At 36.7% G+C, this 27,287-nt stretch overlaps 2 protein-coding genes across 5 annotated transcripts in view; one reads left to right on the plus strand and one right to left on the minus strand.

Annotated features, from left to right (window-relative positions):
* The window catches only part of LOC126969401 (cullin-associated NEDD8-dissociated protein 1), a 35,223-nt gene extending 16,397 nt beyond the window's left edge, over positions 1-18,826 (plus strand). The window contains exons 15-24 of the mRNA XM_050814796.1: positions 346-517; positions 809-957; positions 2,218-2,393; positions 10,077-10,275; positions 12,129-12,248; positions 12,924-13,061; positions 14,175-14,363; positions 15,703-15,946; positions 17,101-17,247; positions 18,593-18,826. Of these exons, the coding sequence (XP_050670753.1) occupies positions 346-517; positions 809-957; positions 2,218-2,393; positions 10,077-10,275; positions 12,129-12,248; positions 12,924-13,061; positions 14,175-14,363; positions 15,703-15,946; positions 17,101-17,247; positions 18,593-18,726 (1,668 nt within the window). The 3' untranslated portion in view covers positions 18,727-18,826. The remainder of the gene's footprint in view (positions 1-345; positions 518-808; positions 958-2,217; positions 2,394-10,076; positions 10,276-12,128; positions 12,249-12,923; positions 13,062-14,174; positions 14,364-15,702; positions 15,947-17,100; positions 17,248-18,592) is intronic.
* Positions 18,827-22,805: 3,979 nt separating this feature from the next.
* LOC126969394 (major antigen) overlaps positions 22,806-27,287 on the minus strand; it is a 44,899-nt gene continuing 40,417 nt past the window's right edge. For 3 of the 4 annotated variants that reach the window (XM_050814788.1, XM_050814785.1, XM_050814786.1), the window contains 3 exons: positions 26,339-26,442; positions 25,311-25,410; positions 22,807-24,245 (listed from right to left, as the gene is read on the minus strand). In XM_050814788.1, the coding sequence (XP_050670745.1) occupies positions 24,183-24,245; positions 25,311-25,410; positions 26,339-26,442 (267 nt within the window). In that variant the 3' untranslated portion in view covers positions 22,807-24,182. Of the gene's footprint in view, positions 24,246-25,310; positions 25,411-26,338; positions 26,443-27,287 lie in introns of all 4 variants that reach the window. The other variant, XM_050814787.1, reaches the window with a different exon arrangement.

Consider the following 27,287-nt stretch of genomic DNA (forward strand, 5'->3'; position numbering starts at 1 on the left):
TAAAAAAATACTATTAGGAATTTGCCAAAAATATTTCAAAACATGCTGTTGTTATAATGAAATTGTTGAAGATTAAACAGTGCTACTGTCAAACCGTGCGTCACTAAATTCTTTCATAGAAAATAAGTCCATACGAAACAAATATTGGAAAAAAAATAATCATGGGTCCCAAATCGAAATAAAAACTGTCCGATCTCTCAAGTTGCACTAGACTGCACTCAATGAAGTAATCCTCATTAAAATCCGTTCATTAGTTTAGGAGTCCATCGCGGACAAACAACGTGACACGTAATTAATATATATAAAGATATGTTATATGATTGTTCTATCTGTGGACGTTTGCAGGTTCTAGTGGAAGTGCCAGCGCTGGTGTGTGAAGCTGACTTGCACTGCGCCCAGACCGCGCTCTCGTTAATATCCAACGTGTGCCGCCGCTGTCCCGCTGCGCTCACGCACGAGGCCCGCGCGGCTCTCACGCCCAACATCCTGGCGCTCGCTAACTCACCGCTCTTGCAAGGTTTCGATATCACTCGAGGTTCCGTACTGTCGAACAAAGTATAACACTGTAAATACTTTTATCGAACAAAGTATAACAGTGTAAATACTTTTATCGAACAAAGTATTACACTGTAAATATTTTTATTGAAAAGAGTGGCCGTTGAGTTTCTTGTATGTTCTTCTCGCGAGCTAAACTTTTTCCGATCATATGGTAGATTCAGTAATTTATAGTGACTATTCAAAAATGTTTAGTTTAAGCCTAATTGAATAAAGTTTATTTTACATTGATTTTGTCTTCAAAAATGGTCAGGTGGAGCGCTGAAGGCGATGGTGGGTGTGCTATCAGCCCTGGTAGAGGCGGACGTAGCCGGGTGTTCGCGACGGGAACTGCTCGCGTTGTTGATAGCGCCGGTACACAGACCCACGGAGCACAATGCGACCGCTCATCATATTAAACAGGTATGTGTTTGGGCTATATTTGCAAGCTGAATGGGTACCTAGCCCGAAAGGGTAGTGAATCAAACTTGTGCAGATTCTGCTGCGAAGAAGAAGACCCCATACACATCCTTATGGAATGCGAATCTATTGTAAGAATCAGGCTGGGGGTGTCTTAAAATACCTTTCACTTAAAGCACCCTGCCTAAACCCTCTGATAATCCTACGCCTTTTAAAAGTAATAGGTCTCGAGGATATAATTTAAATCTCGGCACAGTAACACGTTTCCTAGTTATTAGCCCTGATTCTATTCCTTAACTTTTGAGTTGAAGGTAGGCGCGCACAATCATAATAATAATACACCACGGTACCGCAACCAGTCGCCGCTACCAACAATTGTATAGGAATAAACTATGTTATGCCTACTACTCGGTTAGGTCGAGTTATAAGACTTTTATATAGCGATGTATATGCTTTTACAACACGATCCCAGAAAAAGTACAAAACAAATGTGTTTCGAAATTTAAAAGAATTGTTAAAAAAAGTTTGTGTGGTAAAAATAACTATAACAATTTTTAGAAACTTTTTAGACGTCTGTGGGGTCCGGTAGTTAAGTATATAAGTTTATTTACACCCATAATATGAATCCTCTACAAAAGATTCTGAAACATTTAACTTACTGCTAACATTATAAAAGCCGGTCCTAGTAACCATAACATCATCCAAACGAGTGTTGTAATGTTGTACTGAATTTCATTACAACACTTGTTTGAATGATGTAATGGTTATCAGGACATTTGGTGTAGATAAAATCTTGTAAACAACTGTTGATAATTAGGTATTAAAACACTCGTGTAATACTATTATCACACTCGTCTCCGTTTATAATCCCACATTCGTGTTTTTATCTCCCTTATAACATAACAGTTGCATAAATAAATATTAAGCTCTGTTCAAACTGAGGCGAATAATGCGCGAGACGCGGGACGGAAGTCGCTCGCGCCGATTGTGTCAGCTGACTTGTATGGACGTGTTTAAATTGACGCGAGTAGTCGCTCAAGTTGAAGCGAAACAAGAGCGAGACGCCCGGCGGGATTGTTTTATCTCACTCTCGCATGATGTTTCTCCACTGTAGAACCAAAAATGACACGCGGGGAGTCGCGTCAGTTTGAGAGGCTAAGCGAGCGAGCGAATTACGCTAAAACGCGTCCCGCTTCCCGCGCGTTGTTCGCCTCAGTTTGAACAGAGCTTTATTATTATATTTTATCACGTCCCATGTCCCAGTCGTACCACTCGCTGGCCAAGTGCGTGGCTGCGGTAGTGGTGGGAGGCGGAGGCCCGGGTTGCGCGGAGCAGGCCCTCCACACGACGCGCGCGTTTTTACGCGACGCGGCCGACCCGCCCGCTGACACTGTGCACATGTTCGCGTTACTGGCCGTCGCGGAGATCGGCCGACACATGTACGTACACCACACTATACCTCAATACATATTTTTTTTTATGGAATAGGAGGACAAACGAGCGTACGGTCACCTGGTGTTAAATGATCACCGCCGCCCACACTCTCTTGCAACACCAGAGGAATCACAAGAGCGTTGCCGGCCTTTGAACGTACCCATGTCGTATCGTCCCGGAAACACCGCACAAGGAAGTTCATTCCACAGCTTTGTAGTACGAGGAAGAAAGCTTCTTGAAAACCGCACTGTGGAGGACCGCCACACATCCAGATGGTGGGGATGATATCGTAACTTGTGGCGTGTTGTGCGAAGGTGAAATTCGGCGGCAGAAATCAGGTTGAACAGCTCTTCGGAACACTCCCATTATGGGTATGATGTACATTTTTACTTACTAGCCGATCCCGCCCGCTTAGCTGGGCGAATTTTAACAGGAAATAAATTAAACAATAAAAAAAATAAGTAGCCATAAGCCATCTAGGATAAATTTAGCATCGAATGGTGGTAGTTTCATGCCGATACGATCAGTGGTTTGGAGTTATTAGGGAACATACAAACATACATTCTCTTTTATACATATAGATAGATTACACACGGACTAGTAAAAAAATAAGGACTCCCTGTCACCTTAACAGTGTAGCACCAAAGCCGATTAACATGTAACATACATAGCCCCACGCACACTCTTACACTACTTCAAGCCGATAGGCGGCCATTATGAGAATTGTCATCGCCTGTGACAGATCAGTTTGCGTCTCAATAAAATATTTTAAAAATGCTATGCGTTGTGAAAAAGTGTAAAATCGATACTATACAAGTACAGGGTGGCGCAATAGAACGTGCATATTTAAAATATTGATTAAAAAATAAATATAAAAGGTATAGTTAAAATAAAACTGAGGTATTATTAAAAAATAACTGAAGTTTATTTTTTAAAAATAACATCGTCTAAATGATTACGACAATACGACGACACTCCTCTAATCGCAAACGGAAGTTATTGAAAACTTTCTTTAGTAATGCTGGTGTAATTACTGCCATTTCACCACGGATATTCTCCTTGAGCTGATCGATGTTTTTCGGATTATTGCTGTAGACTTTGTTCTTGAGGTATCGCCACAAAAAAAAGTCAGGAGGCGTCACGTCTGGACTACGTGGGGGCCATGGGATATCACCTCTTTTCGAAATCAGTCTGCCAGGGAACATCTGTTTCACAACCGCCATGGAGTCATTTGATGTGTGACAGGTAGCTTCGTCTTGTTGAAACCAAGTCCTAGAATTCACTATTCTTGAATTTTCAAGCTCTGGAGCCAAAAAACCTTCCAACATCGCAACATAGCGTTCGGTATTAACAGTGACGTTTTGCCCCCGCGCATTTTCAAAGAAAAACGGTCCAATTATTCCTCTACCAGAGATGCTGCCCATACTGTCACTTTAGGACTATGCAGTGGTTTCTGGTGCTTGAGTTTGGCATTCTCACTGTTCCAGTAACGACAATTTTGACGGTTTACGAACCCATTGATATGGAAGTGGGCCTCATCTGAGAAAAGAATATTGTCAAAATTGGAAAATCGATTAAGCATTTCATTAGCAAATGCGACCCTTGCTCCGAAGTCAAACTCGTTCAATTCTTGTGTTAACTGCAGCTTGTAAGGATGCAGTTTAAGATCCAAGTTTAAAATTCGTTGCAAACTTCGTCTCGATAAGTGTAAGACAGACGATCTCTTGCGAGTAGACATTTGTGGATCTCCTCGTACAGACTGCATAACTCTCTCAATATTCGCATCTTGCTTCCGTCAAGGTAACACGTCAAGTAAGAAAACATAACATCTTTGTGACACGTAGTACAACAAAAGTGTAATTTGAAAGTGAGTTTAGTGTTAAATTCGTTTAGTGCATATCAACAATATATACAGTTGATAAAATTAATTCATTTACATATTAAATATTGGTTAAAGTGTATCAAATATCTAAATTATTATCATTGCCTAAAGTGAACGAGTGAAGTTAAAGGTGTACGGTCAAAACGCGTAAGCGACGCGTGTTGCACGACGCTTAAGACCTTTTGGACGAGAACTTTTAACCTGTTGGTATTACGACGTTTGTTATTCTTACAATTAACTTAACTTCAATATGAAATGCAAAGAATGTGCTAGACCTATAAACACAAACTCAGATAATTATCTGAAATGCAAAACTTGCTCTGGAATTTTTCACTCCCTGTGTGCTGGTATGAGTGACACTGAGTTCTTTAAGATTTTGCCTATGAATAAAGCCAAATGGAGGTGCACTTATTGCAAACAGAGTGGTAAGAAAGGGTCAAGCTACATCTCGGAGACTCCAGTAGTTGAAGGAGACATAAATAAAAATAAAACGGAGTTCACCCATGATATCTCACCACAGTGTTCACCACGCGGTACCACCTTAAATGAATAATTGTTAAATAATATAAGTTCATTGATTGATACGAAGCTTGCACCCGATTCAAAATTCATGCATAATTTAAAAAGTCTTCTTAGAGAAGAGGTTAAAACTATGATTAAAAGTGAGATAAATCTGGTCTTGCCCATACTAAAGGAAGAGTTGCTAGATACACTTAAGAACGAATTTACTGAATCGACAGAATTCTTGAACCACCAACAATGTGATCTCAAGAAAATCATTTCAGACAAAAATGAAATTATTAAGAACTTAGAATCTGAACAAAGCCGTTTAAAGTCTGAGTGTAATGAGATACAAAATCGCTTAATTACTTTAGAGAACATTTCTCGTGATAATAATCTGGAAGTGCAAAATGTCCCTGAAAAGAAAAACGAAAATGTCCAAGCTATCTTCTTGACATTATGTAAGGAATTGCAAATAAATTTGGGTGACACTGATATTCGAGCGTGTCGTCGCGTTCCCAAAATTAACGCTTCATCCAATCGACCACGCAATATTCTTATAACACTGTCTTCGCCTCGTCAAAGGGACACAGTATTATCTGCTGTGCATCGCTTCAATAAAAATCACACACAAAATAAGCAGAACACTAGTCATCTGGGAATCCCTGGTGATAAGAGCTATGTATATGTCTCGGAACATTTATCACCTAAAATAAAGTTATTACACTCGGCGGCTAGAAAATTTCGTATAGAAAAAGGTTATAAATACTGTTGGGTAAACCATGGCTATATCTATCTCCGGAAAAAAGATGACTCACAGGCCATTAGAGTAAAAAATTTAGATTTTCTTAAAAATTTAGAGTGATTAGGTTTTTATCTTTTCTTTTTTTATATAAACTCAATGATTTTTTGTCTACATACTTGGATTATATAAAACTTTAAAAATGGTACTAATATACTATCAAAACGTTAATAGAATAAGAACTAAAATTTCAAAATTTTACTTAAATAATCTTAATGCCAACTTTGACCTTATATGTCTTACTGAAACTAATCTTAATAATAGCGTTTTCGACGGTGAGCTGTTGGACGACAGGTATGATGTATTTCGCCGTGATCGTAACAGCACTATTATCCATAAAAATGAAGGGGGAGGTGTTCTTATAGGCGTCAAAACGGTTTTAAATGCGGTAAGAATTCAGCATCTTGAAAGTAAATTTGAGGATATTTGGATTAAAGTGCATTTGAAAGACCTCAAGTACCTAAATATTTGTGTGTGTTACCTACCACCTTTTTTAAATTCGCAACATATATCTAGTTTTCATTCAAGTTTACAAAAGATATTACTGGAGTCACCCACTGAAGGTTTTTTGATCATCGGGGACTTTAACACTCCGGGTGTTACTTGGACGTACTCTAGCTCACTATCCGTACTACGACCAACTAAACCACAAAATTCTAGAGCAGAACAATTAATTGATACAATGAACCTTTGTAACCTTAAGCAGTTTAATAATATACCTAACAAAAATAATAGATACTTGGATTTAGTTCTCTCTTCTATTGAAACAATACAAGTTTCGGGAGGTGACCCCTTGACCAGACCGAATTTGCATCATCCTGTATTGGTTATAGAGACTGGAAATAAATTTGTGAAGCCTCTACAGGATAAAGGAAAAGCACGCCTTAATTTCCATAAATGCGATTTTGTCCAAATTAAATTCAAACTTGCACGAGTAGATTGGAATGAAATACTATGTGATACAAATGTTAATAATTGTATATATAAATTTTACAATATGCTGTTTAATATAATAAAGGAACATACTCCTTTTGTTAAATCTAAAAGCCAGGCATTTCCAGTTTGGTTCAGTCCAGCCTTAAAACGTTGCGTAAAAGAAAAACTTAAATATCACACTCTGTACAAAAAATATAAAAATCCGAGGGACTATGATACTTTTTCATTTTTGAGAAAAAGATGTCATATTCTAACCAAGGATTGTTACAATAAATACATCACTTCCGTTACAAATTCCTTAAAAGAAAACAGTGTTAAGCCGTTCTGGGCCTTCACTAAGAACAAAAAGGGCAGACCTGCTATTCCCCAAAATATAACTTATGGCAATCAAACCTCAGTCGATGGTGAGGGGGTATGCAATTTATTCTCCTCGTATTTTGGATCTGTTTATTCAACCCCTTCAGGATCTACTGAGATACACTTTGATTTTGCCAATAGTGACACTTTGGCTAAAGTTGTGATTACTGAGGGGCAGGTGCGAGAAAAAATTAAAAACCTAAATAAGGATAAGTCAGCTGAACCCGACGGTATTCCCCCCATGTTTCTAATTCACTGTGTGGATGAGATTAGCAATGCATTGGGAATCTTATTCAATAAATCTTTAACTACTGGAGTCTTCCCAGATGAATGGAAGAAAGCACACATTATCCCAATCTTTAAGAGCGGCGATAGAGCTTGCTGTGAAAATTATAGACCGATCAGTATCTTATCCGCTATGGCCAAGGTTTTTGAATCTCTTATATACAAATATATTTACAATCACTTTCGACCTTTCCTCTCTGAACAGCAGCATGGATTTGTGAGAAATAGGTCTACCACTAGCAACTTACTGGTCTATAAAAACTACTTATGTAACGCCTTTTCAAATGGTGGACAAGTTGATTCTATATACACAGATTTTTCTAAGGCCTTCGAAAAGGTTGACCATGGAATCTTGTTACACAAGCTAGAAGCCTACGGAATTCACGGTAATTTACTCAGATGGATCTCTTCATATTTGGCAAATCGTAGTCAATTAGTTGCGGCCAAGGGCTTTCTATCGAGTCCAATTAAAGTCACTTCTGGAGTTCCTCAGGGATCACACCTAGGTCCTTTATTTTTTGTCATTTTTATCAATGATCTAATCAAGAAGATTAAATGTCCATGCTTACTCTATGCTGATGATTTAAAAATTCATTATAATATTGTTAATACCAATGATTGCACGATTTTACAAAAGGATTTGACTGAATTAGCAAATTGGTGTAACATAAATAAAATGTCATTAAATATTTCCAAATGTAGTGTTGTGTCTTTTTCAAGAAAAAAGCACAGAATATTTTTTGATTACACACTGTCAGTTCAAACACTTAATCGTAAATCAATCGTAAAGGATCTAGGTGTACTTTTTGACGATGAATTGACATTTCGACCTCACTATGAGAATATTATAGACAAAAGTAATAAGCTTCTCGGATTCATTTGTCGAGTTTCAAAGGAATTTCACAACAATTTCTGTTTATTATATTTATTTAATACAATTATCAAAAGTACTCTAGAATATTGTTGTTGTATATGGTCTCCGTTTTACACTGTTCACATCGATAGGCTTGAAAGTGTTCAAAAAAAGTGTTTGAAAATATTATCATACAGAGAAGGCACAGGAAGGCTTCTTCATAACTATCGGGAGAGGCTGGCTAAATACAAAACTTTATCTTTGGAGGACAGAAGAAAGTATCATGACTTATTGACTATTTACAAAATAATAAATTCCAATATTGACTCGCCCTATCTCGTTCAATCGCTTAATTTTAACACTTTTCATAATTCCAGATCACAAAGGACTTTTTCTCTGTGTGTGTACAAAAATAATACCTCGTATTATAATCCCCTTGTGCGTATGTGTAGATATTATAATGAATTATCTCATAAAAATAAAAACCTAGACATATTTAGTCAAAGTTTGGCAGAATTCAAGAATATTGTCAAAAAATAATATATTTGAAATTATATTTATAAGACACAATATTGTAATCATTTTAAATGGTTTATGTATAGTTTAATATTTTTCGTTTTTATGTTTATATATATTCAGATACTAAAATTTTGTTACCTTTGTAAAAAGCATGCTGTGCACGCTATTAGTGAACTACAATACAGATATGTAAATACACACATATATATATATATATATATATATATTGTATACTATATTATTTAATTCAAAATTTATTGTAGTTTGTTTGTGTGCCTAAATAAATAAATATTGTCGTCGGTCCTGGATGTTCTTGGACGACCTTTTGCTTGAGGTTTAAACGTTGAACCAGTCTCTTCAAAACGCTGTACCCATATTTTAATTAAATTAGCACTCGGAGCTTCACTAATTTGCTGTAGTCCATATTCAGAACAATATAAACGCCTAGTAACGATGTATGAACGAGAGTTCTCGTAAAATGCGCGCACGCAAAATGCGCGACGCTTCCCGTCGAAGTGACTCATAGTGACTAAAACTCCATGAGCCTGCCTACCCAACGATGCAGACTCCCCCCGCCCGCGCACTTTTCACCCCGCGAAAAAAGATGATGCAATATGCACGTTCTATTGCGCCACCCTGTATTTGTGGCCATATATGATTATTTAAGGGAGAAAAAATTGTGTAAGTAGTATCCCCCGTAACCGCACACACATTAGCATAACGGTGCTTCACTTGCTAATATCACGGGTCCTTCTTTTTTTACTCGTCCGTGTTATTACAATGTATTTTAATAAACCGAAAGGGAATGTTTTTCCACATTTTATTGTCATACCTACACACGCAGCAAAGTAAATAATCTATAAGTATAACAACACCAGTGGAAGGCTTCTTTGCACATGATGAGGGCTAGATTATTGGAACCACGATGGCGCCTATTTCTGGCGTGAAGCAATGTGTAAGCATTACTGTGTTTCGGCATGAAGGGCGCCGTAGCTAGTGATATTACTGGGCAAATGAGACTTAACATCTTATGTCTCAAAGTGACGAGCGCAGTTGTCGTGCCGCTCTTTTTGGGTTTTTTTAAGAATCCTAAACGGCACTACATTATAATGAGCAGGGCGTATCAATAACCATCAGCTGAACGTCCTCTCGTCCCTTATTTCATAAATTACGTTATAATAATACTATTGTACTTTCTTCTAATAATAGATTTACAATATGTATAATAAGACGTGGTATTTGTGCGTGTGTGACTTTTAATTTATACCTTCCTTTAGCTTTTTATTAACACTCCTTATAAAGCAGTCTTTACTGTTGTTTTAAAGTTCAGTACTGTTCAATTGTTTAATTTTTTAATTTACTTGCATTGAGTGCGACAGATTACCGAATTTTCATATTAATTGGTGTGACTCCGCTACTCTGTACTCTGTATTTAAGTTAGCTTTTCATATCTGTCTATAGTAGATACTTCAAATTACTTATTATTGAAAAAAAAAACTTATAATACTTTGTAAACTACATTTTTAAATCATACTTAATTATATAATCAACAGGGATCTCAGCTCAATACCGAACCTGAAGGAAGTTCTATTAAACTCGTTTACGCCATCATCAGAAGAAGTAAAGTCGGCAGCGAGCTATGCTCTGGGTTCCGTGGCGGTTGGCAATCTGCCGGAGTTCCTGCCCTTCATACTGAGAGAGATCGACGCACAGCCCAAGCGACAGTATCTGCTACTGCATTCGCTTAGAGAGGTAACATTACATCTACCTAATAATATTTTTTGTGACAAGAAACCAAACAAGCCATTACGATGACGTGCCGCTCAGGATTCTTGAAAAACCCAATAATTGTGCTCGTCACTTTGAGCTATGATAAGGGTCATTTGCCCAGCTATTTTACTAGCTATGTCACCCTTCAGACCTAAACACAATAATGCCTGCACATTACTACTCCACGGCAGAAAAAGGCGCCGTTGTGGTACCCGTAATCTAGCCGGCATCCTGTGCAAAAAATCCTCCCACTGGTAAATTAGATAAAGTTAAGATTGGTGCAGGGACGAACCTTCCGATACTTCTGCGTGACGACAGTAAGCAGTACAGTGGGCATCTAATAATTTAATTTGTGTTCAATAACTTTTATAATACATAATTACGTTGCGGGTGTCGTGGTATGGTAGGTATACCACACACACACACCCCTACTATTAAATTCTCGCTTGAACTATACTTATGTGTATATTGTGAAGTTAGTTACAAGTTGCTACCACTGTCTACGCCTCTCTATCGACTATCGAGTAGTACTAACTTCAGTCATTAAACCACGCTTACCTTGTGCGCACGCCTTTCATTTGAACAATACCCAAGTACAATATATATCAATACACTGAGTCAAATATTAAGTATTTATGAGCATTGCGTATTCTCCAGCACTGCCTATGTTTTTTGTGGAGCTAGACAATTTGTGTGAAAATGCGTCAATCATTATATTTATGTATAGATATAATATGTATAGCTATAGATATTTATGTAGACATTATGTTTTTAACATATCAAAATCAAAGGGATCTTAATGTTCTTTCCAATTGGTTACAATCAAATCTACTTACAATTAATGGTACAAAGACTTCTTATATTATCTTTAGTGCGAAGAACAAACCAATACCTCCCTATAAACCCTTAAAAGTAAATGATGTTCCCTTAACAGAAAAGCACGTTGAGAAATATTTGGGATTACTATTGGACAGTAAACTGACATGAGGCGCCCATATTGAATATGTTAAAAAGAAACTCTCTTCTCTGCTGGGTTCACTTCGTGGCATAGTTCGTTCGATACCCCGCAAAGTTAGAATACTTATCTATAATTCATTAGTTAAATCACACCTTACATATCTAATTGAAATATGGGGCAGTGCTCAAAAAACCAAGTTAGCTGAATTGCAAACAATACGAAATAGACTCATAAAAATGTTATTTCGTTTCGCTTATTTAACACCTACATCTAAAATATACAAACAAACTAACCTCATGAACATAAAACAACTTTACACATACCATAAATGTATACTGATACAAAAAATTCTACATAATTCCATCCATACATCAATCTTACTCACCCAAACTAAACATGCGTCTAAACGCAGCACGAGACGAGCCAGCTACTTGATACTACCTAAGACAAGAACAAATTACGGCAAGCGTATGTTTATTTACGAGGGCGCACAACTTTTTAATAGTCTACCTTCATCTCTCAAAAAGATTAAGTCACTAAAAATATTTAAACGTGAGCTATCAGACTATATTGTTTCAAAGTTTTTATAAAACACATGTCTGAAATTGTTTGTTATGTGACAGTGCCCTGTAAAAGTGTGTAATCTTAAATTTTGTGAAGAAGAATAAGTACTATAATGTGTAATATGTATGTACTGAACATCTAAAGAACGGCGGATAAATTATTACATCATATTTTTATGTTCTCATGTTAGTGACAATATTATGTTTTTAATGAGAAATAAATATCTTTAAACCTATTGCCTAGCACTGGCTAGGTCTAGCTTGGAGTTAGACAGTTTGTATTAAAATGCGTCAATGATTATTTTTATGTATAGATAATAGCGTGCGAGTCGACAACGCCCGAAGGAGTAAAGGCGCTGAGGCCGTTTATACCCGAGATCTGGGTGCAGCTGTCCAAACACTGTCAGTGTGCGGAGGAGGGGTCGCGGAACGTGGTATGTATTAAGGGAACTAACTGTACAAATATGTCCGGGGATTAAGAACACGTACAGATATTGCTGGTGAAGTGCATATTGCGATGTGGCGGCAATATCCAATCCATTATACGACTCATATCAAATGCTTACAATATAATATACGGCATAGGACGCTTCACTTAAGGTGGCCAACATATTGCCCTTTTTGTCCCAATAAAATTGTATTTCTCTTAAATATTTATCTAGCTGCCAGTAAAACACTATTTACTAGGTACCAATAACTCATTACATGTATTCATTGACGCTCAATTACAACACTAAAATATGAATTAATTGATTATGAACATAGATAAACAATAAATAATCTACAAGAAAGAGTAAACAAGCAAACAGGTTGTTTATGTGAAACCTAGTTATGTCATATTGAACCTTATTGTTCTAGACATAAAGTTGAGATTCCATTACGCCAGCATCCTAACAATATTATGTAAAAGTCATTCGCATTTTGCCCTTGTGAACCAATGGGTTGTGTGGCGAATGTATTCTACAAACCAATGGTACAATAAAAAATGTAATGGCTATTCATTAATGCTAATTGAGTAACGATTATTTTAGTGCGAATTTTAAATTGAATTATTTATTTCTCAAAGAGTGGAGTACATAATATATAAAATTGTACTTGAAAATTTTCAGGTTGCAGAATGTTTAGGAAAATTATGTTTACTGGAACCACAAGACTTACTGCCGCATTTGAAAGACTTCCTTAAATCGCCCGAAGCATTGACGAGGACCACTGCTGTCACGGCAGTTAAATTTACAATATCCGACCAGGTATATACGTATCTTATATCTTAATCTTATTTCACTTCTTACCGGATTAGAGACGGCAAAGTTCTTGTTTCTTGATTCCCTTGTTATCACGACCATCATGAACGTCATCATCACGAAGCATCCTTACACACACAATGAATTCAAGTTCTAAAGGTTGATGCATGCAATATACGATAATTTATGTTTATACAGATTATTCTTTATTACTTTTATGACATATTTGATATTGTATGTAGCACCTTACAAACTAGTTTTTAATGTATATTACAGCCAGTGTAAAGAACTCTATTTGATTGAAAAGAGTGGCCGTTGAGTTTCTTGTATGCTCTTCTCACGAGCTCAACTTTTTCCGAACATATGGTAGATTCAGTAATTTAAAAGAAATATTTATAGTGACTATTGAAAAGGACTTAGTTTAAGCCTAATTGAATAAAGTTTGAGGTCAAGAGAGTATGAGCGTCGGAATACGGTAACATAAGGTATTGCGTATGCTCGTTCGTCTATCTCGACGATACAACATGGGTACCTTCAGCAAAAGCGCGTACACCTTTCTTTAAGGCCATAAATTCTCCTGTGATTCCTATGGTGTTGCAAGTGAATGTGGGTGGCGGTGATCACTTAAACAGCAGGTGATCCGTACGCTCGGTTGTCCTCCTTTTTCCATAAAAAAAAAAGGTTGACCATGGAATCTTGTTACGCAAGCTAGAAGCCTACGAAATCCATGGTATTTTACTACGATGGATCTCTTCATCATCATCATCATTTCAGCCGGAATATGTCTACTACTGGCCTCCCCCAAAGATCTGCACGACGATCGGTCCTGCGCTGCCCTCATCCAACCTACTCCGGCGATTCTGACCAGATCGTCGGTCCATCTTGTGAGGGGTCTACCAACTTCGCCTTCCGGTACGTGGGCGCCATTCGAGGACCTAATTGCCCCAACTGATGGATCTCTTAATATCTGGAAAATCGTAGTCAAGTAGTTGCGGTTAAGAGCTTTCTATCGAAGTCAATTAAACTCGCTTCTGGAGTACCTCAAGGATCACATCTTGGACCTTTCTTTTATCACTCATATCAATGATCTAATCCCTGTGCCCTGTGGTCCGTGTCCAGCCGCAAGCCATCGACCCGCTGCTCCGCGCGTGCATGTGCGAGCTGCTGGTGCCGCTGCGCGACCCCGAGCTGTGCGTGCGGCGCGTGGCGCTGGTGGCCTTCAACTCGGCCGCTCACAACAAGCCGTCGCTGGTGCGGGACCTGCTGCCGCAGTTGCTGCCCACCATCTACGCGGAGACCAAAGTCAAGGTGCGATACAGGAGCAGCATTGTGGCTTTTACTTATTAGGGTCCCTACATAAATTACGTCACACGAATTTCATGATATTTTCACCCCTTCCCCTAGTCCTTGTCTGATGACGTGATGTTGTGCATCCAACGCGTTCGGTGAAAGAACAATAGCCTCCATAGTTCCTAGACTGATTAATAGATTGCCACACAACTTAATCAACTCGTTCACTGTGACTAATTTAAAAAAATACTTATAATTAATGATATTATAAGTATTATAATATTATATTATAAGTATTATAATATTATATTATAAGTATTAATACTTTGAAACATGACCACCGAGCCACCGAAGCAAATTGAATTACCTAACGCTTTTAGTTAATTGTAATAATTACTTTAATTTTTATTTCTTATATTATAATTAACCAAACAAAAAAAAGTAACAAATCTTCATTCCAATTACAAATTCATAAAATCTCAGGGCATGTTCCGATATGCATTGCGACCACTGTACAGTGTGACGTCAATTTAGTATACTGTGAAGCCAGTTATATTGGCAACTATTTAAAACGGAACGCAATCCTGTAAACTGCCAGCCGCATTTTTTGACGCAGCATTCAAATGAGTGTATTAAAGTTTTCTAGTTCATTAAAACACAACTGTTGTTCGAGTACTGTCAAATTGAAAATATTTGTGATTAAACTGTAGGTATTGTTTATAAAACGTTAGGCACTCAAGTGGTTTTGACTGATCATGTGATCAAAATACTGCGAGTACCTTACCTCAAAAATGCCAGTGCTCAAGTAGAATATGGCGGCGATTTATGACGTCATATATTTCTCTAGGGTACTGCGGCAGTATACTGCCAGTCCATAACGGAACGAATTTTTCTACAGTGATAGCACTGTACAGTGCTCGCAGTGCATATCGGAACATACCCTCAATAAAACTGACAGTAATTTTTCTATCATCTCTCAGGGGATGTTGACTCGTCAGACTCTAGTACGAGTCAGTCGTCTCTTGATGAATTTAATTGAAAACAAATATGAGCGGAATTTACACTCAATATAACACAAAAAAATGGATAATTCGTAACGTCTTAGATCATTTATACATTTAGATAGACTGTAACAGCTGTAAAAACATCGAAAAAAAAATTGTTTAAAACTAACCTCTATTTCGAGCAATTCACGCACTCTAACGCAAAGTGTCATACAAATCGCGAGTGGAAGACGTAGCTTGTCACGCTCACTAAACATATATTCCTGGCCTTTTTTATTGGTCGTCTAAAAATAAGAGACTTTATCTAAATGTTTAAATTATGTAAGTATAAAAAGTCAATAATACTGTCACAGAAAGAATTAATACGGGAAGTGGAGATGGGCCCGTTCAAGCACTCGGTGGACGACGGCCTGGACCTCCGCAAGGCCGCGTTCGAGTGCATGTACACGTTGCTGGGCACGTGCCTGGACCGGCTCGACGTGTTCGAGTTCCTGCGCCACGTGGAGGACGGTCTGCGCGACCACTACGACATCAAGATGCTCACGTACCTCATGTGCGCTCGGCTCGCAACCCTGTGTCCCGCTGTTGTGTTGCAGAGTGAGTCTATACTTCCCCTTTTGGAGTTTACTCCTTAAGAATCGATTTTCATATTAGGCGCCCGGTGTGAGAAAAATATGGAGATTAAAACCTACTCATCAAAAGGGATAGTAACGTTTTTCTCATTTAAATAAAAACAGACTTTGTCTGCTTACAAATAAGGCAACAATTAGCATTGTATTTTCCTGTTGGTCCCCTAGCGTTACTTTTGAAAATTATTTTATTTTGCAATAAGAAGTGTTGTGGCTAATGTACGTTAGTTTCCTAAACTTTATTAGATGGCGTTGAACCACAGACAGCCCATCTAAGTTCAAATTAAAAAAAAAATATTAGATTAAACGTCATCTAGTGTCACTTTCATAAACTATTTAGTATTTCCAAATCGAACACCATCGAGTAAGACGATAACTAGCGGTTTTCGATAGATGGCGCTGATCACATTTAATAATTAGGTACCTGACCATAAGTAAAATCACTGTTAACTAAGAAGTTATTTTATTTTATTAATATCTGTATTTTTTTTTAATTAATACGCTTTTATTAGCTTCAGCTGTAGGTCTGCTTGTAACCAACTCTATTGGACTTGATTTTGTTTAGTACCTGTTCAAAGACAATCGTTCATGAGGAGTAAACTTCAGTTGTGCGTCGGAGCTGACACCAACACTTTTTTTTCATCTTCTAATATGGTTCGTAATGCTTTTTCATCGTTGCTTGCGGCTTCGTCGTGTGCGCGGTCATCTTCTTCCTCCAAATGGGAATGGGAACGACAGCCGGAACATACGTCAACTTGTGAACCGGTACTGCTTGTGGTCCACGCCACTAGTGTTTTTTGACCCTTATTATACAAATTAAAATACTATTTTTACTGTCCGTCATTAAAATTTGTCAATAATTTGATATTATAGTGGAAGAACTTTTTAGCTATAATGATTTCTAAATAAAACATTTTTAAGTCTGAAAACGAGATCTGGAAAGGTTATGGAAACGTCGCGTCGGGTTAACTAAAACAAAAATGTAACTTTTACGCAAAAATCTAATGTTACAATTATACGCGTTTTAATCCTCTAAAGTGTTTTATTTAAATGTGTAACACTCGCGTTAATCAAAGAAAATACTATATATAGATAACTGTCTAATTCGGCCATTATCTCCAGGGCTGGAGAGCCTCGTGGAGCCACTACGGGCGACATGCACCATGAAGGTGAAGGCCAACTCCGTGAAGCAAGAGTATGAGAAACAGGACGAGCTCAAGCGGTCCGCGCTCCGAGCCACCGCCGCGCTGTTGCACATTCCTGAAGCTGGTAAATATATGAAACATGTCAATATAATTTTTGAAGTAAAAACTTCTTTACCCGCCTTGGGTTCTTTTTAGTAGGGGAAAATCTTATCGGTTCGCTTCACTGACCCACTCCTGTGTGGTGCACGCCATAAATAAATAATTAAATATACATATATATATATATATAGTTAGACACTTATTATTTTGGATGGGTGAAATCTCTTGAGTTCGTATCACCGAAATGCCTTATACCTTATAGCAGTATATCTGTAGCTATACAGCTGACGTATTGTGCAACATTATTGCTGTGTATATCTTATGAGTGAAATTGAATGGATTTAGTGAAAAGTTTAATGTGTATAATAATACTGTGCATTGTTGAAATAGTCAAATACAAAATATATTTATATTCTCTCACTATCACATAGTATACACAGTTTATTAATATCAATATTTAGACATTGTTTTAATTGTAGTGTTTTTGTTTCATTAATATATATAAATGTAAAAAAGTTTTAAAACTAAATTTAAATTAATAATTTGATTGTTTTTAAACATTACGAAATTTCCAATTTTAATACTAAAACTCTACAACTGCCATTTTTTTATTGTAGGTAACATTATTACAATATGGTCGGACAATATACGGGATTATACGGACACTCTCACGTGATGGTGTCACATGTCCTGCCTTATCATTCTCGATTGAATATAATATCATCACTTCAATGAAACACAATAATGTTTGCGTATCACCGCTTGAAGGCAGAAGACGGCGAAATTGTTTCATGACAATTAATTTATATTAGGAAGTTATTACTACACCAATATGACCGGTTACAGGTGGGCATAAGTTTGGCCGGATAAATCAAATCAAACTGACTTTATTCATGTAGGTTAAGGAAATGATACGAATGTCAAGTCTTTTCTTTTTACATTTACCACCAGTGGCAAAAGGTTGAGCTTTAATGAGAAGAAGTGGCAAGAAACTCATTGTACAATACTCATTTTAAATAAACATTTACAGCTACATCGTTTTACAAATCTACCCGTTCTACGTTGCCGCCCCGAGAAGTGACATTTAAGTGTGCATGACGAAACCTGTCACGAGAACTCAACCAAATAACAAACAAGAACGTTCATCTACATATTATACAATACTCACTAAATACTTCCACTTACAATTTCACCATTTTGCATACATTTGCATAATATTATAATTCATAATTATTTTTATTCATTTTTATATTTCTTATCATCTAAATAATCCTTGGGTAGTGATCGGACGGAACCCGAGAAATCGCGGGCTCGAGTGCCGAATCGTTCATAAATTTTGGTTTAATTTTTTTACAAATTTCTTTTTACAGAAAAGAACCCCCATCTGATGGATTTCGTGACGCAGATCAAGTCCTTCCCCGACCTGCAGCCGATATTCGAGTCCATCCTCAAGGACTCGGCAGGTGGCGCGGGACTCGACACAAACCTCATGGACCAGAGCTAGTCCTCGGTACAACACATATGTCACATTTATTATTCTCATTTGTCTATTACTTAAATTATCATGTTGTAAATGTTGAGCGTATAATAGATTTTTTAATTTATTTTGTCTTATTTGACTCAATCAAAACCAATACTCATCGCCTAGTGTTAGAAAAATTAACCGTTAATAATATGTGTTTTCCTTATAATATTATAAATAAAATGATCGTATTGTTTGCTAAATGTTTATTCATATTGTTAATAATTAAATACAATTAAATTTTGTAACCAAATTTATGAACGATGCGGGATTCGAACCCTCGCTTCTCGGGTTCCGTCCGTTACTGGGGTAGAGCAGGTTATCAATTGTTAATTAGATCCTGTAGATGGAGCCACAGCCTGAGAGTTGAACAAGATATACCAAGATTTACGAACCATGCGTCACTCGAACGGTTGGTTCAGTTGGTAAGAGCCCTCGGACGGAACCCGATAGTTGCAGTTTCGAGTCCCGCATCGCTTATAAATTTTGGTTACAAATTTAATTTGTTCAGTTAATCCCATAAGTGAATGATATCACTGTAAAATAACAAATTAAATACAACACACATAAGAAACGAATCTAGGACATAAGGTAGGTCTTTAAATTGACAGTAACTATTGACTATATAAAAGTTTAGGTACGGTGAGAAATACTTGTAAAATATCTATTATTTTATATTCATAATATTATCATACACAAGAGAGCAAGTCATCACAAATATTATTAGCTTCTCGAAGGATTTCACTTAGAGTTCTTTAAGATGCGCGCTTTTACGGTATTACGGTGCTGTGTTGGTCATTGCTCCGACGCGGTATTTACCGATAAGGGTACAGAGAGTGTCGTGATCAATGCAAACGCTGTTGCGACACACCTGCGATGAAAATAGATTAAACTTTCTTATCGCCGCATCATGCATAAATTTTTGTACATGAATAAATTTTTGGTTAAATAACTGATTGGATTTGTAACATAAAATTATTGAATCAATTAGCGAAACTAAAATTCTTAAAATGATACACAGTTTTTGTAGGCAGTATGTGATATTGTATATTTAGATTTTTTTTTTATTTTCATGTTCTTGGTTAAAATTAGAGCGTATCTAAAATTGAATGTATCTAATTATGAATAATTTGATTAAATTAAATGTTTTTGAATCTTAAATTAAGGTGGTATAGTTATTTATTTACTTGTGAATAATAATATGCATGTACTATAACAATACTGTATACAACAGAGCCACATAAACTCTTTGTTAAAGGCTGTTCCCAATATTCAGTTTATCTTCGGTTGTGGCTTACTTGAGATTAAAATGGTAACTATCGTTGACTTTTCTGTCCCAATAAACTTATCGACGGTAACTCACCTTATCCGTGCACGCTGTCTGTCTCGGAGGACGTATAGCTTACCAGCGATAGAAGTTTGTATGGAATATGCAATTCACGGGTCCCAATATAAGGCGATAAGAATGACTTATCGGGTATATTGGGACAGCTTCAGATTATTGACAGCTAATTAGTGATAGTAGAAGGTAGTAATTTATCTCTATCTGTAGATAGTATATTGGGAACAGCCGTTAATGATCTCATGAGATCAGACCGTAGACTGCGGCGTATACTACGCGTTCCATACTTTAAAATAATTCTACTACCCGTTCTTCGTCTACATACATTTACACAAATCAATTTGGAAAACAAAATTTCTCGCAGTGAGAAAGCGAGAGTTCGCGGGTTTGAGTCCCTCATTGTTCATAAATTTTGTTTTCAAGTTTAATTTGTATAATTAATCCCAGAAGTGGGGGCATCACTTTAAAAAAACAACAAATTGTTTACATACATTTAATTTGCATTGAGGTTCAAACTTAACCTGACTATCAGCTCTGTATGATTATTGATGTATGTATTATATAAACACGACGTTACGAGCAAGTGTTTTTTTTTTACTGGTATGTATGTTCATGCTCTGGGCTAGAGACGCGTCTTGAGTGGTAAGCGAGCCTTTAAGCTTGCTGCTCGAATCATCATCTCAGCCGGAAGTCGTCCACTGCTGGACAAAGGCCTCTCGCATAAGATCTCCATGAAGATTAGTCCTGCCGGTCGCTGCCCTCGTCCATCCAGCCTATTCCGGCAATCTTTACCAGGTCGTCAGTCCATCTTGTGTGGACTTGTTGCCCTTATATTGGTATGTAATTATTATACGATAATTAGCATGAAACGAGCTGAAACTAAGGTAATATGAAAGCCCTTATATTTTAATAGGCCAATGTGAACTTTACAAAAAAATATTGTATAAAACCATATCTTTTAAGTCTCATACTAAACTCAATATAAAAGATATTCATAGTGAAAAATTTAACATTTATTTAACAGTTTTGCAAATATTAATAATTCGAACAATGATTATATGGCATACAACGAACAGCGGCTCGAATGATCGACGATCAAGGCATCTTTGATTGGGTTAATTCTTTAGCGTTGCGTAGAGATGTCTTCCCGGGTTCCGTCCGTTATTGGGATTGAGCAGGTTTCAACTGTTAAGTAGATGGAGCCACAACCTGAGAGTTGAATAAGACATACAAGATTTATCAACGATAGTCACTTGAACTGTTGGCTCAGTTGGAAAGAGCGCTCGGACGAAACCCTACAGGTCGCGGGTTTGAATCCCGTATCGTTCATAAATTTAGGTTACAAATTCGCATCCACGGAGGTTGGTTATTATAATTATGCCACGTTTCGTCCAAACCAAGTACAATAATCACGTCGTTAGTAAGAACGGGTGAGGAACCTTTAGGAGGCTTTAGTTCAACGGAAGTACTGGATGCGAATCATTGGTTTCAAGTGATAAGATCAGCTCGATAACTGGCTTGGGCTTGGTGACCAAAGAGGATGTAAATACTGAGTAATAAGAGGACTGCCTAGTTAAAAATTGAAATTTAGTTTAGTATGAAAGTGAAACGTGCAGTAAAATTTGACATAAGTTTGAAATAGTTATTACAATGATATGACGACCAACTATAATCCGGCTAAGTTTGAAAGCGAACAGTTGCTTAAAACGTAGAGGATTTCAGCTATCTCCGTTTTGTACAAGATTATAGCCGGCATCCGTTAATCTATCAATGACTGCACGTTTCATACAATCGAGTGAGCCAGTTTTTTCTTAGAGAGTTTCGCTAAGCTGTTTAAACTACTCCTTAAGAGCAGTGGTTTTTTTATGAATGAGGAAAAGGAACGGGCATGTAGGTCATATAATTATATGGTAGGTACGACAAGGATATCACTCGCTCGTAGAGGTTACTCCTAAGGTTACAATGGGACTTTCTAAACCAAATATCCACAACTATTAAGATTTTAACTCTTGAGATGTGGCAATTGACAATCTTGCTGACATCTGTCTATTAACTGAGCAATATTACAAATTACTCGTATTAATTTAATGAAACAAATTATTACCCGGTTACATCATCTCTGGACGTGACGTCCATGACGTCATATCGTCGCTTTGTTACGGTGTGAAAAATAAGCATTACTAGGATATTATTATTAATAAATAAACTACGATTTATTTTTTCAGTATTATAGGTTATATTATTATTATAATAATGAAAAATCAATGAACTTTTCACTTGTGTCGCCTATTTCTCGCGAAGATTTTTATTTTATGACATTAAGGGACGAGGCGACTTTCAGCTGATGGTAATTGATATGTCCTGCCCATGCAGTGCCGGTCATGATTCTTGAAAATCCCCAAAAATTCTGAGCGGCACTACAATTGCGCTCGTCACTTATGTTATGTCTCATTTCTCCAGTAATGTCACTAGCTATTGCGCCGTTCAGATCGAAACAATAATATTTACACATTGCTGCTTCACGGCAGAAAAAGGCGCCGTTGTGGTACCCATAATCTAGCCGGAATCCTGTGCAAAGGAGCGTCCCACTGGTGTTGTTCTATTTATAGATTATTTAATTTGTGTGTGTTAGTATGAGAATAAATGGAAAAACAATTCCTTTCGGGTTATTAAAATACACTGTGATATTTAATTTAGAAATAAAACAAAATTATTGTAGACCTGCTAAACTTACACTTTAATAAAGGATCAAACGGAATAGTATAAAGATTCAACAGTATAATATATTAAACAATAATATTATGTAGGTTAATCTAAGATAACTCTTAAGTAAACATATCAGCTATGAAATTAATAATTTCAGAGCCTACACATTGATATTATGAAATAGTTATAAAAATCATATTACTGAAATTTCCATTACAAAAGTAAAGCATAGAAAAAGTATTACATATCAATACCTCAGTTCCAAAGTATAACGAGTCTGAAAATTAGTAAGTTTGAGATAAGTGTAAGAAATTGTTCCATAAAAGATAACCCTCCATTACCACAGAGAAACAAGTCGATAAGTAAATGCAGTTTAGTTCTTCCAGTATCCCTACTAATATTATAAAAGTGAAGGTAAGTTTGTTTATCTACACCCATTCTTTAAATCCTCTATTTGAGATTCTAAAACAGTTAGCTTATTGCCAACATTAAAACATCCAATGTCCTAATAACCATTACATCATCCAAACGAGTGTTGTAATGAAATTCAGTACAACACTATATCATCCGTTTTCATTACAACACTCGTTTGGATGATGTAATGATTACTAGGACTGGCTTTTTTAATGTTAGCAGTAAGCTAACTGATTCAGAATCTTTTATTGAGGATTCATATTATGGGTGTAGATAAAGTCTTGTATGCAACTGTTGATAATTAGGTATTAAAACACTCATGTTATACTACTATGACCGTAAATATAAACCTTCATTCGTGTTTTAATACCCCTTATTACACAACAGTTGCATAAATAACTATATTGTTACGCTTTTACGCCGGAGCTACCGAATCGATTTTGATGAAATTTGGTACAGCGGTAGACTAGAGCTGGGGAAAGGACATAGGTTACATTTTATCCTTCCGCGGGATTTGTAATAACAGAAATTCACGTTGATGAGCTATAACTATACCAAGAGTAGGTTTAATTGGCCATAGCAATCTCCTTCCAAATAAGGTTCATATAATATGTTGGGAACGGAGAGAAAACGGGAATCGGAACTGGAATAGGACATTAGATAATCTTCAATTCTAAACCTGCTTATTATTTAAAATCACATCATCGATGAAGTCGCGGTCATCAGCTTGTCATCTTTAAAGGTCTAAGAATATTTTCGTTTCAAACAGTAACAACTCGAGTCGTTTTTTTAATTTTGTTTGAGAACCCTTTTCAGAATTGTTCCTCTTTGGAGCTGAGGTATCGATTTGGCGGTATCTGTTGCTTAACGCTTGAGTTGGTTGGTTAAGGCACGGCGATCGTACTATCAATGATATGTATTGTGATATAACTCTATAGTATTGGGTTGGTTAATATATTGACGCGATGTAAATTGTTTATTTCCCCTTCCTCTTGGTAGCTGGTGTGGTACTAGATGCCCTCGTACTTGGTGCGTCACTCTGTAACGTGAATATTATTTCATTATTTTAGTTTGTATTATGGGCAAAATTGAATTCTGACCTTAATGTCATTTTCCTATAGTCATAATAAACAAGTACGTCGAAATTCGCTTGAACATGCATTTACTAAGTAACTGTTATCATTTGATAACATAACGATGGTACATGTTACAGCTTAATATGCAGTATGTAAGTAGCGAAGTATGAGTTGTTTTCTGCAAAATAATTAAGTTTATGACATATATGTATTTGTGTTTAAATTTCTATAAGTTCCTATACACTAGGGCCCAAACGGAGCGACATGTTGTTCAACAACTACATTGAATGTCCCGAGGTCAATGTTGCGAAACATTTGGCAGGCCACTCTAGTCAGTGCTTATAGAAATGTCGCCCAAGGAGGTGGTGGCGATTTGTGCTGCGTACATACTTATTTTGGGTGAGAAACGTAAGAGAAGGTGGTGGATACAGAATTTCCCCACACTACAGACATGTTGAGGGGCACGATGCACACACGTGTATACTCGATAACAAACGGCGCGACACTGAGTACTGACCCGCGACATGTGCGTTCGCTTTCGAAGTGGGAGCAAGCACTAATACGAAATTGTGACAGTTCCTGCTACAACACAATTATCATAGAGCTTCGTTGCGATTTTATTGGTTAATTTTGATGGACGCCACGCCCATATCAGCTGCAAAAAATGGCTGACGCAGGCTTCACAGTAATAGTTTGTATTGTCGGTCTTTAAACATCTTTTAAAATTGGTATTTCCCTTTCCAAAGGTGTGATATCGGTTAGTCTTTCTTATTATATTGTAAACATTCGAGACAGACGTTTTTCAGCAATCATTTTAACATACGCAACAACATGACGTATTATTATGTACGTTTTCTGGGATCCTGTTGTAGAAGCATATACGAACTAATGAAAGATTTACTAACACGACCAAAACAAATAGCAGGCATAACAAATTTGCTTCTTCTGGGTAATATTGTAATAGTCACAATTTCTGGTGGAAAATCATTAATTAAATTCGTTAAACAATTAAAATATAATAAAGTTACTGTTATCGAAGTGGTAGATTGCGGGAGAGTGGTCGAGCTGGCATTACGAAGAATCGGCCGCGGTGTGCTCGACGAGCCTTTGTCAGGACTTTTCTCTTTGCTGAAAAAAAAATATGATTTATAATGATGATAGATTCAACTGCGTAAGACGATATTTATTTCTTTATATTTATATAATTTTGCAGTGTTTTCATATTTTTATGTCGTTCAACGTGAAATATCCATATGGTAGCGATAATGGTTTTTAATCTCTTTGTTTTTAAGTATATTTTAACGCGCGGCATTCTGATATTGACGGTTATTCTAATATTTTTGAAGTGTTAATACTACTTTTGGCGCACGAACTATAAAAAGTTTCTGTGTGGGACGACAAACGTAACAACGGTTTATTCTACGCGCATGTGCGAGTCAGCTGTATACAAACGCAAGGTTCTCAGCGATCCACTTGCAAATTGTAAAACTAAAAATAATTTAGTTCATAATCATTAATATTTTATTATTATATGTATAATAAATTATAAAATATATATGTAAATATGTATTTAAAAATACAAAACCAGTTGTAAAAATCGAGGGTATTTTCACTGTCTATCTAGCCGTGTATCGACAACCGACAAAAAAGAGTTTGAGTCGCTTGAATACGGGCCTAAAGTATCGAGTTATTTATAAGTTGATTCTAATATTAGTAAAGTTAATAATTTAAATAAACTATAACTTTACGCATAGCGTGACCAGTTTTGATATGTCAATGTGTGCCTAATAACGAGAACACGCGAACTAATTCCATACGTGGCTGACTGTTTACGACTTATCATTAAAGTAGTTCTCTCTCGCATGTTTTGTCTATGGTTGTGAAGTACGTAATTAGAAAAAAAAGAGTCCTTCATATTTCTAGAGATACAGAACATCGAGACATCGTGAGATCGTGGAAAGAGTTGTGCGTGACTAAATGCGAAATTCATGAGAGTGCGTGGTTATAGATACAGCAAACCTGCGGGTAGTTTTAAATGAAAATTTTATTTATGTACCTGTGACCGCGCGAGACTTGTCCCTTCCTGCTGAACATGTTAGTCAATCGCCCGCGCAGGTCCTTCTTGCTGCCCGCTGCGCTCACATCCGAGTCGGAACCCTGCTGTTTATTAATAAATATTATTTTACTATCATCATCATCAGCCGGAAGACGTCCACTGCTGGACAAAGGCCTCCCCCAAAGATAACGTATATTTTATAAAAATAGTTTCGTATATACTCGTTTGAAATTAAAATATCTCAAGAACAGACTGAATTGTGGGTAAAATTTACATGGGAAATAGGTCAGCAACTGCAGGCATGACCATCTTGCAGCACTGTTATTTCTCTTATGCTGCAAGATGGAATAAATCAATCAGTCTGTTCATTTAGGTCAAAGAAATGAGAGTGTGAATGTCCAAAGGTTACCAATATTTCACCATTTACGACTACAACGAAAAAGATTAAGCTTTAATAAAGAAATAGCAAGAAACTCTTTGCCACTCTACATCATTTTACCGATTACTTTAATTACATCCTATGTGAACAAAAATACTCAAACGACATATAGGTGGCGGTTATCACTTATATACTTTTATACATAGCCTGCAGGTACTTAAACAGTTTTTGACTAGAGCATTGTGTGTCAAATATCCATGAGAAGTCTGTAGGTCAGCAACACTGTTATTTCTCTAGTGCTGCTAGATGGAATAAATCAATGAAATCAATCTATTCATTAAGGTCAAAGAAATAAGAGTATGAATATCTAAAGTTATATATTTTATCTACACCCATGCTTTAAATCCTCTATTAAAGATTCTGAAACAGTCAGCTTATTGCCAACACTAAAACACCCAATGCCCTAATAACCATTACATAATCCAAACGAGTGTTGTAATGTTGTACTGAATTGCATAACAACACTCCTATTTTTTTTCAATCCCTTCATGCTCAAAGAGTTTTAACAGA

This window comes from Leptidea sinapis, chromosome 18 (assembly GCF_905404315.1).
Source record: "Leptidea sinapis chromosome 18, ilLepSina1.1, whole genome shotgun sequence".
NCBI classification, from domain to species: domain Eukaryota; kingdom Metazoa; phylum Arthropoda; class Insecta; order Lepidoptera; family Pieridae; genus Leptidea; species Leptidea sinapis.